At 37.3% G+C, this 13,442-nt stretch overlaps 1 protein-coding gene across 1 annotated transcript; it reads left to right on the top strand.

The window, feature by feature from the left end:
• The first annotated feature begins 9,984 nt into the window (after positions 1 to 9,984).
• LOC116265237 (zeaxanthin 7,8(7',8')-cleavage dioxygenase, chromoplastic-like) lies at positions 9,985 to 12,585 on the top strand. The gene is made up of 2 exons (XM_031645796.1): positions 9,985 to 11,528; positions 12,330 to 12,585. Exons 1-2 carry the CDS (start codon positions 9,985 to 9,987, stop codon positions 12,583 to 12,585), a joined length of 1,800 nt encoding a protein of 599 aa, XP_031501656.1.
• The last annotated feature ends 857 nt before the right edge of the window (positions 12,586 to 13,442 follow it).

Raw genomic sequence — 13,442 nt, 5'->3', positions numbered from 1 at the left:
ACCAAATTTGATAGAACTTTCAAATTTTATTCAAATTTAATTTTAATTATCATAATTCAATAGCATTTAAAGCTTAGTAACTAGGTTTTAACCTAACAAGCTTGATTCAAACAAAGAAAAAAATAAATAGCACAAAATGAGGAACAACCCTATGCTAGGGCATTTTTGTCTAAAATTTTGGTCAAAGTTGGTCAGCTAGGTCTGAACCAATGTTGAGCAAACCAAGCCCAGCCCACCTAGCTCTTGTAAATGGGCTAAGAATAGTCAATTAGAGCCTTTAAATTCTATTTAACTCATTTTACAAGTCCCCAAGGTCTGAAACAAGTTTTCAAGGTGAGTTAATAAGGTGGTTGAACTCACCTCCTCCTCTATATAAACCTCCCCTTGGCTACCAAGAAGGAGGACGAAAATTTTGAAGTGGTATCAAGTTGCTGCAGCTAAGGAGCCAAAAAAGATAAGGAAGGAAAAGAAGAAGAATTCGTCCAAGCCTCCTTTCCCCTTTCTCCCATTTTCTTCTTCATTTTCCTCTATTCTGTCCATTGATTTTGCTAAGTTAGGGTGCTTAAGTGAACCCTTACTTAGGATTTTCATGGAGATAAGCTCTCTTTTGCACTCTAAATTTCAGCAAGTAAGCTATTCTTATTCTAACTTTACTAAGCTCGAATCCAAGGTTGGATTCTTGCTTAAGATTGCTCGATTTAGAAAACAAGTGAAGAAGAAGGATAAGCATCAAGACCGACCGCAAAGTAGATGATTTTAAGTCATTTCTCATGTACTTTAGCTTCTTGTTGGTTCATTTTAATTTCAGCAATTCGTTGGAGATGTTTGTTTTCATTTATTTTATAGCTAGGAATGATGTCCAGTTTGGGGAAACCTACGATTGAATGTACATGTTAATGCATAACGCATGCAAGAGTCGGCTTTCCTAAAAAGACTAACCATGTATCAAGTTTTGAAAAGGGTCCCACGGCCACGTCCCTTTCAAAACAATATGCTTAAAACCATTTTCAACTCCTTACCATGAGAGAATCTCATGATAAGAGAGTAATTTTGCTGCAATATATGTGATGAAAATGCCTATTAGGGATAGATACATTCTTATGAATGTAATCCACCCTTGCATGGCAAAATTATGGATGAATTAGCTTGAGTATTGTTTTGTTTTCCTTCTCATTTAAAGTCATCTGGATTCTTGTCATTCAATTTAATTGATCCAAGGTGGTAGAGGAGATTAGAGACAAGTTTTCAATCTTCCTACATAAAAGAACCCAGCCACGAATCGTCATGATTCATGAGTTATGCAGTCCCTTGATTAAATTTCATTTTAAAAAGTAAGATACGTATATATATATATATATATATATATATATATATATATATATATATACACACACACTAGTGCAATCTCTTGTTAAAAATCATTTTTTTCTCTTAAAATCAGGTTGGAATACGTTTTCAAACTGGTTTATAAGAAGGGTGATCATTTTGTTGATTTTCATAGTGCAGAGCTATGAAATCATGTTCTTTTCATTTTTACTTAATTTCAACAATCCATACATAAAATGTATGCAAGTTATTGAAATTAGACCATGCTTTATGGGAATTAGCTTAAGAATGACAAATTTTATATATTTGAGAAGCCAATTTTCAGCCACAAAGTGGTTATATTTTGAAGAACAATAAAAAGGTTCCAGCCCTACCTAATCGGCTCTCTAAAAGTTTCTAATTTCATTCACCAATTTTCAGACTTACATTTGAGTAATTGAGTCTCAAGAACGCTTCAAAAATTCTAATCTTTGTATCCCTTAAAGAACAAGATCAAAAGTGTTTTAGTAGTCCAAGAAATGAATGGATCTTTTAGGACAAGAGTATGAAATTTTGTTTTATTTTGGAGAAAAAGAAAGGTTCTTAGAACTCCATCACATGAGCAAGAACATGTTGCACATGATTTTTGCCAACTTGATGCTTAGTTCGTATGGAGTAAAACTGAATTTTATCATTTTCCAAGAATCGAAAACTCATAAAATCGATATTTTAATTTTTATCCATTTAAATCAGAGTAAAATCTGATTTTTATGACAATTTTGAGGAAAAAGGATGATATCCATGTTTCTGCTATATTTTGAAGTTTGATTTCATCCTCATTTGCCTAATTCTTAATTGTTTTGAGTTTCTCGTCCATGACTCAAGCTTATGGACTATATCTCTAATTCATGTGCATAACAATATAATAAGCACATTTAGAGAAAGTACTATATTTTAATTAAAATCAATCTTCATGCATAGATTGTAGGACGTGTGATTGCAATGAATAAATCTTGAGAGATTATGAGAGAGAGAAAATGTATGTTTCATATAGTTTTCCTTCTAATTTCATGCATTCACTTTCACTCAAAATCAATAGCACCACATGCATATTCTCAAGAAGTTAAGTGATTCAACTTTGAGTTGCAAAAAGTGACCAAGTCATATTGCAACAACAATTTGTAAACTTCACTTAACTTCCAAAGAAAACATAAACAATGCATTCACAAGCTTGGCCAAAATATGTTTAGAAAATAACATTTTGGGCCTATGTCTCATCAAAAGAATGAGCTCTACACAAGTTTCTAAATATCTTAGACCGAATCACACGATTGGGCAAAAGAAGAGTTCAAAAATCAATTTTGATCATAGGATGATCATCATTTCAACTCATGAATCAAATTGAGTTCACAACAAAGAACTCAATTTCAAAATTTCTAAGAATTGTGGATTTCAAATGACACCAAAAGAAAGGTTTTTAAATAATTTAAAAACCCTCCAATCTTCAAATCAAAGAAATCCATTTTCAAAACAAGTTAAAATCACTACTAAACTTTGGGTTTTTAATCCAACAAATGATTTTGGATTTTGAATCCAAAACTTCAATGCATAAACATATAAGACTTGCATCAATAACTCGTACATGATCCAAATGATCTTTAGTTCTTGGTCTAATTACCCCTGTTAAAGGCGGCAAGAACGGTTGGACCTTGTATCAACGGGCGGATCCCCTTTCTCTTAAAAATTTTCCTCAAAACCTCAATTTTAAAAGAATTTTGCTAATTCGCATTTTGACCCCCTTTGAGAAAGGGGTGGGGTGTGAACACACCAGTGAGCAAAATAAATTTAACACTAGTCGAACGGTACAAGGCAAGACTTATTGCAAAAGGGTTTACAAAGAGAGAAGGAATCAACTTTGAGACCTTTGCTTCAGTTGCCAAAATGAGTTATATATGGATTTTTGTGTTGAATTAGAAGAGGAAGTTTACATGAATCTTCCTACAGGTTACACTCATGACATTGGAAATGTGTGCAACCTTGAAAAATCAATATATAGCTTAAAACAATCTTTTCGAGCATGATTTTCGAAGTTAAGTAGTATCCTTAGTAAAATAGGATTTAGCGCAGCACAACTGACTACACCTTGTTCATATCTTGTATTACTGAGGGCACTGTGTTATTATTGATCTACAATGATGATATCATAGTGACAGGAGATGACAGATAATTGATTCAAGAGGAAAAAAAATACGTCTCACGCCAAGTTTGGGTTCAAGGATCTAAGAAAGTTGAGGAATTTTCTGGGTACTGAGGCAGCACACTCATATAAGGGTATGTTTTTTGTCAAAGAAAATATACTTTGAATCTCTTAAAAGACACATGGATGTTGGGATCCAAAAGTGTGGACAATCCTCTTGAAGCTAATAGTAAACTAAGATAAGATGATGGAGAGTTGGTTGAAGAGGTTGACAGCTTTCAATGCTAGTAGGAAAGCTTATATGCTTAACTATCACTCGTCCTAATATCTCCTACGCAGTCAGTGTTATCGCTGACTTCATGTATAGGCCTAGAACAATGCATATGGAAGCAGTCTACAAGATTATACGATATTTGAAAGGTAATCCAGGCAAAGGTATCCTTATGAAAAGAAATGGCAAACTTGACATCATTGAATTCCCTGATGCTGACTGGTCGGCAATCCTAATATTAGAAGGTCAACTACAGGTTTTTGTACATTCATTGGAAGAAATCTTATATTACTCGGAGGAGTAAACAACAATCAGTGGTTGCTCGATCCAGTGTAGAGTCAGAGCATAGAGCCATGGCATCATGTGCTTGTGAGTTTATTTGGATTAAGTTCCTTTTAATTGATATGTGTATTGTCGTAAACCAACCTATGGAACTTAAATGTAACAATACGACCAGTATATACATCAGTGTCAACTCATTTTTTATGAGAGGACCAAACATATATTCGTAGATTGTCATTTTGTTCGTGAAATATTTTAGAAAAAAAAATTGTTACATAATATGTCAGTAGTCAAGACCAATTGGCAGATGTGTTCACAAAACCTCTTCATCGTAAGCAACACGTACGAATTCATCGTAAGCAACACATACAGATGGTTGACAAGTTGGGGCAGATCAGCATCTGCGCACCGACTTGAGGGGGAGCATGTCATCTTTCCCCCTTTAGCTCTTACCTTATCACCATTCTCTCTTTCCTTTCTCATTTGTGTATGTGTTTTTGGTGACTCCGTGTGAAGTTGAGCAATTTTATTTCTCTGTCATTCTTTCCTTTGTGAGGCGGTGGAAAGGAATGTGGGTTGTGGGTCGGTCATTAAAGAAAGTAGTTTTGTATGATCTAATGAACTAGTGGTGAATAATGAAAATGCAGTGTGAGAATGGCCAGAAAAATTGAAAATTTTTCGTTGCGCTATATATTGTTTGGATTCGAGTTTAGTTTGGCCTCAACCGAATTCAGAGTTTGGGGTACGTTTGTTGCATGCACCGAGCAGCGTACAGAAGGGACGTCAGTTTTGCCACATTTCATGAACCTTTGGTGCTAGGCTTTCACCTGTGCAAGCTTGTCCGGTTTTTCAGCATGATTATGTTGGTTCATTTTAGAAGAGCATTCGTATTTAGTTATAGAACATTCTTCCATCATTATTTTTATTTATTTATTTTTTTTGTGTAGACAGGATTAAAGTGTCTCATTGTTCTCTGTTATGTAGGCAAACGGGGTAGACGATCCTCTCGAGGATCGGTCCAGGGCTTCTTTTTCCTCACTGCCATTCCAGATCGAGAATAATCCACTCGGATTTGAAGGTTTTAGCATGTGCACAACAGACGACGTTCACCCGGTATGTGTTCTCCATTTTTCTTCAATTGAAGAGAAGCTAAATATTACCTGTCCATTGCTGTAACAACGTCAGAATGTAAAGCACATGTATTAAGCTGTAATCCATTTCAATGTAATGGATGCAAAGGAAGAAGAGGTCAAAAATGTCAGAAACAACAACGCAAATATTGCGCTGCTGATAGAGAAACAATTAGTAGCGTTACATTTTATCACTATCTTGACCATTTCAATCCCTAGATTTTATTTAACGTTTATCTACACTCGGTAACATGATTTAGCCTTTAGAGAAGTACCATTAATAATTCCAGGATAATTATTTAATAATTAATTATTCGATCGAAAATTCCTTGTTGATGGTGAATGAACTGAACTTTTCCAATTTGTTAGAAATTGAAAATTTTGTTAGCACTCGTGTGCAATGCAACCTCTTGATTTCCTAAACATTTTTCTCACGTGTGGCGACTTTCATTCCAAATTCAATTTACATATCCTCAAATCCTTTGTATAAAACGGGTAAAAATTGACTATCTGTCTTTGTAGACCTATTAGGAATATAATGTTCATGGAAATCCAAAAGAAGACACATTCTGACAATACATTGCTCCAACCAGCTCAAGCTTGCACCTTGGTAGGTTTCCTAAATAAATTTATTCTCTTGAGTTGATGCATATATAATTAAGTTATAACTACTACCTCCACTTTGAGTCAATTAAAGATCATTATCTTTGCGGAAAATCTCCCCCTCCCTCACCAACTTGTTTCATAATGGAAAGAAACAAAGCTATAACTCTTCACGTGCTTTTCTTATAACGGAAAGAAACAAAGCTATAACTGTTCACGTGCTTTTGTTACGAGTATTTGTGTAGCCGGTTGGAAGACTTACGTACTTGTGTGGCCACTGCACCAGTAAGGTTGGGCATCAGGCCAGGTAGTTGATGGATACTTGGTACCCAGCCTTGGTTCGGCCTTAAGCTTGGGCCTGAAAAGTGTACTCGATTCAGCTTAATGTTATTTTTATTAATATATATGTATTATTACCATTAATTATATTGATGTATTATTTTATATTTTAAAAGATAATTTTTATTTTAAACGGCCCACGGCATTATGAGCTGTGGCGTAGCTCGAGACAAGCTCGTTGTTGTGGCGGGGGCAGGCCTACACACCAGCTTATTAAAAATTACATGATGAATAAAAGTCCAGCAAAATGGTGTGCCCATGATCGGTCAAGTGAAGTGCTCTTGTCGTGGATGACACTTGAGTGTCAGGTCCTTGCAGCCGCAGCAGTGACTCTTATGCCATGATGCCATCCCATACAAGAGAGGGTAAAGAGGGAAACAAAGGGCTGGAAATTGTTTTATTTATAGGCAATATTAAATTGAATGTTTTTTTTTCAGTAAATTGTTATTTGTAGGTGGGTAGGGGAGACCCACTATCGGGTTAAAATCTGAACCTTCTACCCAACTCTTATTCCTCATACTATACCATACACATACTATACCATACTTGCTTTGAGCTGCTGCCTCTACGGTGATTCAACTTATGCATCAATAACATTCCTTTTACTGCCTGTTAACTCTCGGAATCAACACTGCTGCGAGGTAAGCTCCCCACCTTTTATTTCATCAAGAAATTAGAAGATACAAAGAAGCAGCTTGCTAACCTTCACTGCCAAATCGTTACACCAACCACTTGGGGAATGGGGAACTTAATTAAATGTTGTTTTAAAGAAAAAGGTAAACACGGGAAGAAAGAAGGACGGATTTCTTTTTGTTTTCTCATCCTAGCTGTTGTTGAATGTTCCTTTAATTTTCGAAGAAGACAAGAGGAACCATATGCCGTTTGATTAACATTTGTAGGGCATTAGGGAGCACGCACCACGTGCCGTTTGATAAAACAATTGTTGGAAGCAACCCTTCATTTGTCTTTTTCAATAGATTTTTAACGACAGGAAATTAAAAAAATGCCAGTGTGCCTTAGAGATAACCGGCTGTTTTTTCGTTTTTGTATATATACATACACATATATGGCAGAGAAACAATGGTGCCATGCATCGGACACCGCCATACCGGGTAGTTTAAATTCGAAAATTTATCATTAAAAAAGCCATAAATCATTAGTAAAACTAGTTGTGGCACTATAAACTGTGGCTAATGCTAATTTAACGAATATTTTTTAACTATTCTTTCTTAGATTTTAGTCGTTTGATGACGCAGGGACTCGATTGTACATATCGTTTTGGCTTTTTACTCATTTAGGGTTGTCAAATTTTATTATATATTAAGTGCCATATAGGATTGAAAAGAATGTGAAAACCTATGTTAAGCTCACATTTTATAAAATGAGTTTATTTAGTTTCACTTGTTACTTTCTTTCGCCCAAAAAATATGATATATAGAGAGATTGATGCTTACGTACACCCCCAGCCGAGCTTCGTTTAGTAACTAGATGTGAGGAGAAATAAGTAAAGAGGAAGTCACCCGCTAGGAAGAGGCACCGACCTCTCCATTCGTTCATGAGGGGAACATTACAAAAACAGATAGATTCACCGATGGGTAGGAAAACTAAACGTCGATGAAAGGCCATTTTTATCAAATGTTCGACTTTAAATGTCAGTGAAGATTGATTTTTGACGACGCCCAGAACAAGACGTAGTTGAAAGTAGCCTTCACTTACGCTTTCTGTTAGGATGCGGTTGAAGTTGAGTTTTTATCGATGTCTCATTCAAAATCGTCAATAAACATGTCACTTTTATCGATGCCCAAAAAAATGTCGGTGACAAGTAGTCCGACAATCACCACTTTTATCTTAATTGAAGTTGCCTCGAACTAAAGATTTGATATCAAAGAACTGTTCATTTTCTATTACTATAAAAACATGTTGAAATTAAAAAGTTGAGCAGCTTAGCGTATGATTCTCATTAAACATTATTAAGATCATATCTATATAGTTGGATTATGCAAAAGACTGCTTTATCCAATCATTAAAACAAACTTTTAGATTGGCTCCACGGCTCCTTCCGCCCCTGAACACAAGCACTGCCAAATGTAAATTATGAGTTTAAAATGTTTTAATTGTGTCTACTAATCAATTAAAATATGTTGAATGAGTAGGACCAATGTTTCATCCTACCACCTAACAAGATGACCAAAATTCTAAGGGCACTAATTACGCCTTTAACTTCGCATATAACATGTATTTCTTTAAACAGTTAAGGTTATATTTATCTAATTATAAACCATCTATTTTATAGTATTAATTGTAGCAATGATTCAACTTTTTTACTTGGACTCGATAACACGGTTTGAGAAAGAATAAATTTTTGATCTATTTGAAAGTTTTTTTGCTTTTCTAAAAAAAATGCCAATAGTATTTTGAGTTTTTATATAAAAAAACATCATAATCATACATCTCCATTTATTTAATAGAATATAGTTTGGTTGGCAGATACAGCTGATTGTACTATTAACTAATTAATACAATGAAAAATATTATGATGGAGACATATGCAAGCGACATGCTTGGGAAAAAATATAATGAAAAACAGACAATGACCGTCAGCCAACATTTCTTATTATCTTATCTACATATACAGTGCCTTTCAACTGGTTGGCCAGGCGCTATGTTATGCGCAGAGTTGGGATTTATTTAGGTTAAGGCCCTTGCAATGGTGACACAAGTTTGCCTTTCAACTGATGTCTCAAGATCATGATATGAAGACATTGGAACAAATTTTTTCATGGGCTGGCGTGGGCAGTGGCCCACCCAACTAACAAGTAGCTTCGCTACTGCTTAAGCATGTGACTACATTACAAGGATATTCCAACCAACAAGTAGCTCTGCTACTGCTTATGCACGTTACCACATTAGAGGGATAATGAGTTGCATGCACCACCTTATCCACAAATCAGATGTGCGCCAAAAAACAAAAAGGTGTGAGTAGGATATTTTGAAAATTTTAAAAAATATATATATATTTTAGTTTTTAATTTTTTCATTATTTTGAAAGATTGCTCTTCTTAATGACCAGAGGTATTCTGGTTATTATCTGAAGGTGCGTATAACCCGCTTAGCATTTAAGTCATTTCTAAAAGTTAATTTTTTGAAAATACTTTTTTTTTTTTACTTTAATTTCTTGATTTTGGTTCTTTAAAGGGCTTTACTGCTTTAGGGATATTCTGGTCACTTCATTTCTACCAAAATACACGCATTATGAAATGACTAGCATGCCTTTGATTTATTAAACAAACATCTTGTCATAAAGACAAAGGATGGAAAGTAAAAAATATTAAATAAACGCAAGGTCGCTATTTTTTATGAAATGAATAAAATACCCCAAATCGATGTATTGTTTAAACCGACGGCGTTCACGAAAGCAGTGAAACCGCAGCCCCTAGGTAGTTCCTCTGAAGCGAAGACCTTTTAGAATTGCTTAAGTTGTGAACAGAAAATTTTTCTGGTTTTCTTATTTCAGATCATTGATAGGTCTTATAGAAAGATGGTAAAACGAAAGATATGATTTATTTATTGAAAATAGATATCTTCAAAACCAAATGATGAAAAAAAAAAATGCCCTTCAAAGCAAAGAGCCGAGTTCAAATATTTTTTTATGAAGACCACCAAAATCATGAGCGTATACAGTATTGTGTTTCAAAGAATCCGGTTCCATCTCTCGCTCTTTGTCTACCAAGGGAGGATCGAGCAGACCGACAATTGCTCCTCCGTATCGCTTCATCCCTTAAAAACATCCACCACCTTAACACCTTCTTCCATGCCACCCCGAGGTTGGATCCTATCTGCAACTCTGCCCATCAACAATGGACGCCATCTCCTCTTCTTTCCAAGCTTCATTTCCCCGACTGAACCGAGCCACTCCCTTCGGCGTCACCTTCCCCACCATCACCAACATCAGATTAGAAAGGGCACATGATCAAACTCAATTCACAACTCACTCCCCGACAACTACTACCGCTACCACAGTGTTAACAAGAGCAACTCCATCTCCCCCTCCTCCTTCCACAGAGCCAATCATAACAAAAGCTGCTCGCCCTCTTAGGCAACCTTACAATCTGTTTTCTCTTCATGTAACGATCTGCAATGCTCTAGACGATTTGATAAGCAACTTCGTCGATCGAAATCCCTTGCGGTCGTCCGTCAACCCCAAGGATGTTTTGGCCGGCAATTACGCCCCCATCGGCGAGCTGCCTCCGACTAAATGCACTGTCGAAGGTCGGTTCCCTAGCTGCCTTGAGGGCGCCTACATCAGAAATGGGCCCAACCCGCAGTTCATCCCCAAGTCCGCCTACCATCTGTTCGATGGGGATGGGATGTTGCATGCCATACAGGTCTCCGGCGGGCAGGCCACATTCTGCAGCCGCTTCATACGCACATACAAGTTCACCAAGGAGGAGGAGGCAGGGTTGCCTATCTACCCCAACTTCTTCGCATTGGCCGGCTTCGCCAGGTTCATGAGGGTCGCCGTGTTCATGGTGAGGGTGCTTACTGGCCAGATCAACCTCATAAATGGCGTGGGGCTCGCCAACACAGCCCTTGCATTCATGAACAACACGATCATGGCATTATGGGAGTTGGATCTCCCCTACGCCATGCATCTCACGCCTGACGGCGATGTCGAGACAGTTGGCCGGTGGGATTTCGGCGGGGAGCTCAGGATGGGTATCACCGCTCACCCAAAGGTGGACCCTGTCACAGGCGAGGTCTTCGCCTTTCGGTACGGCCCCATCCCTCCGTTTCTCAACTACTTCAGAATAGGGGGCGATGGCACGAAGCAACCGGACATCCCCATTTTCTCATTCCGGCAACCTTCCTTCGTGCACGACTTGGCCATCACAGAGCGGTACGCCATCTTTCCCGACATACAGATAGTCATGAAACCACTGGCAATGTTCACAGGAATGGGGCCGCCGATGGGATGCGAGGCCCGGAAAGTCCCACGCGTGGGGATAATCCCACGCTACGCCACCGATGAGTCGGAGATGAAGTGGATTGAGGTGCCTGGATTCAACTTCGTGCACTCAGTGAACGCGTGGGATGAGAAGGGAGGGGAGGAGGTGGTGCTGGTGGCGGCGAACGTTGTGCCGGTGGAGCACATGCTGGAGAGGATGGATCTCCTTCATTGCTGCTTGGAGATGGTGAGGATCAACCTGCGGGAAGGGAAGGTGGTGGGGAGGAGAGCACTCTCTAGGAGGAATCTGGAGTGGGGGGTCATCAACCCTAAGTTCCTAGGGAGGAAAAGCCGCTACGCGTTCATGGCGATCCTAGATCCGATGATCAAGGTCTCCGGCATCGTGAAACTGGACTTCGATCGAGCAAGTGGGGAAGATTGCGTGGTAGCGACCAGGTAAAACGTCTAGTCCTTTTCTTCTTTCTTAAAAAATTATAACTCAAAATGTACATCCTTAGATTCAAATCACAGCACATACTTGTAAAATTTAGGAAGACATGACAACATAGACATGGATATTCTGAGTTTGTGAGTTGTCTTGTTGAATTTGTGTTTGTTCGTTATTTTATTTTGAACATAAAATATATGTACTTCGTGAAGTTAAATGCAAGTGACTAGCAAGTAGACGAATCGTTAACCAGACCATCATGGATTGAAGCCTGGTAAGTGTCCTTTTCATTGCAAAATTTTTCTTTTAATCAAAATGTAGATATGATGTTCGTAACGATAAAAAAAAGCACAGAATTAAGTTGATTAGTTCCGATTTAGTTTGGTCTTGTATTTTAAATTTATGAATTCATTATCTATAGAAAGGGAATTTGAAGTGTAGAAGATTTTGTAAGATAGATACCATTTAACCACACTTAACTTTTAACAAGGACAATCATGCTCAAGTACTTCTAAAGTTTGTTATATACAGCACAAGTAGTCTCGCCAGGAAAAGAATTTTCTAATAAAAAGCCTTTCTTATAAATTTGATGAGTACTGCCATTTTACAGAATATCTCCCCAGTTGTTGATACTATCCTGTCACTTGGATATATCCACACAATGTAATTTGTAGCAACGACCAGTCGCAGTCAATCTTATGGGTCCTAAAAACAAAATTGGTGGTGCAAGAGAAAATCCTGCTAGGAGCTGATTTTCTAAGCGAAGTAACAGGCATTCTGCTACTGCAACTAACACTTGTGGTGGACAGGAGTTTTGGGGAGAGATGCTTTGCTGGGGAGCCATTTTTTGTGGCGAAGGAGGAAGGTGGCCATGAAGACGATGGTTATGTGTTAACTTACACACACAACGAGGGCAGCGGGGAATCAAGCTTCGTGGTGATGGATGCTAAGTCCCCCACTCTTGACATCGTGGCATCTGTAAGACTCCCTCAGAGGGTGCCTTACGGCTTCCATGGCCTCTTTGTCTGTCAAAAGGATTTGCAGAAGCAGAAGAATTGGAAATGATCATGTAAGAATTGGAAGTTGTATTATATGCATAAACGGAAAAGTTAGTTTATGTGGTTATGCATCTGTTTGACACATTATTAGACGAAGAACTTCAGTGGAATGTGCAAGAAGACGAAGAAGAAGAATTGCCGTTGTTGTTTGCGTGTTCAATTTCCAGACAAATTTACTTAGAAAAATGATCAAAGGTTTCATAATACCTTTTCTTGAAAGTGCAGAAGAAAGTCAAGGCTATCTTTCTTTGGCATACCCGGTCCTTCCTCTCTTTTGTACCTTTACTTTCTTTTTCTCTTTCTCTTGGATCTTTTGTCTCAAAATGAGACCAAGTTCTGTACGCCATCCCCCTTGTATATAACAAGCATATGCTAGTAGTGAATCTTACTATCAATATGCATATTTACTTTCATGCTCAAATATTGAATATGCATGTGCATGAAATAACAAGTGTATGAAATAACAACAAAGTATGAGAAAATAAATAGATGTGAGATAACAAATATGTATGAGATAACAAATATGTGTTAGATAATGACGAATGTATAAGATAACACACGTAAGTGTGAGATAACAAAGATTTATGAGATAATAAAATAATGGATAGATGTATAAGATAACGGTAAACATAGGTAATAGATAATGTTTATGAGATAATAAATTATTTATGAGATAATGAAATAATACTATGGGTTGGATAGAAAATTGAAAAAGTGTTTTTTACCACTTAGAAGAGTATATTAGTCGTAAGGATATACGTATATGAATTGGCAAGTTTTACGTTTATTAAATCCCCAAATTTTCTTTTGTGGCTTTTTTTTGTCCCGACAAAAAGTTTCTTTTGTTTTAGCTATAAGCTTTTT

The sequence above is a fragment of the Nymphaea colorata genome, chromosome 12 (assembly GCF_008831285.2).
Source record: "Nymphaea colorata isolate Beijing-Zhang1983 chromosome 12, ASM883128v2, whole genome shotgun sequence".
NCBI classification, from domain to species: domain Eukaryota; kingdom Viridiplantae; phylum Streptophyta; class Magnoliopsida; order Nymphaeales; family Nymphaeaceae; genus Nymphaea; species Nymphaea colorata.
Note: the sequence above shows the minus strand (reverse complement) of the source record. Positions and strands in the feature narration are given on the sequence as shown.

Excerpts from the sequence above, each read along its gene's own strand:
- LOC116265237 (XM_031645796.1), top strand. The coding sequence starts at position 9,985 with ATGGACGCCATCTCCTCTTCTTTCCAAGCTTCATTTCCCCGACTGAAC. Across the intron at positions 11,529-12,329 it reads GATTGCGTGGTAGCGACCAG|GAGTTTTGGGGAGAGATGCT; the intron begins GTAAAACGTCTA and ends TGTGGTGGACAG.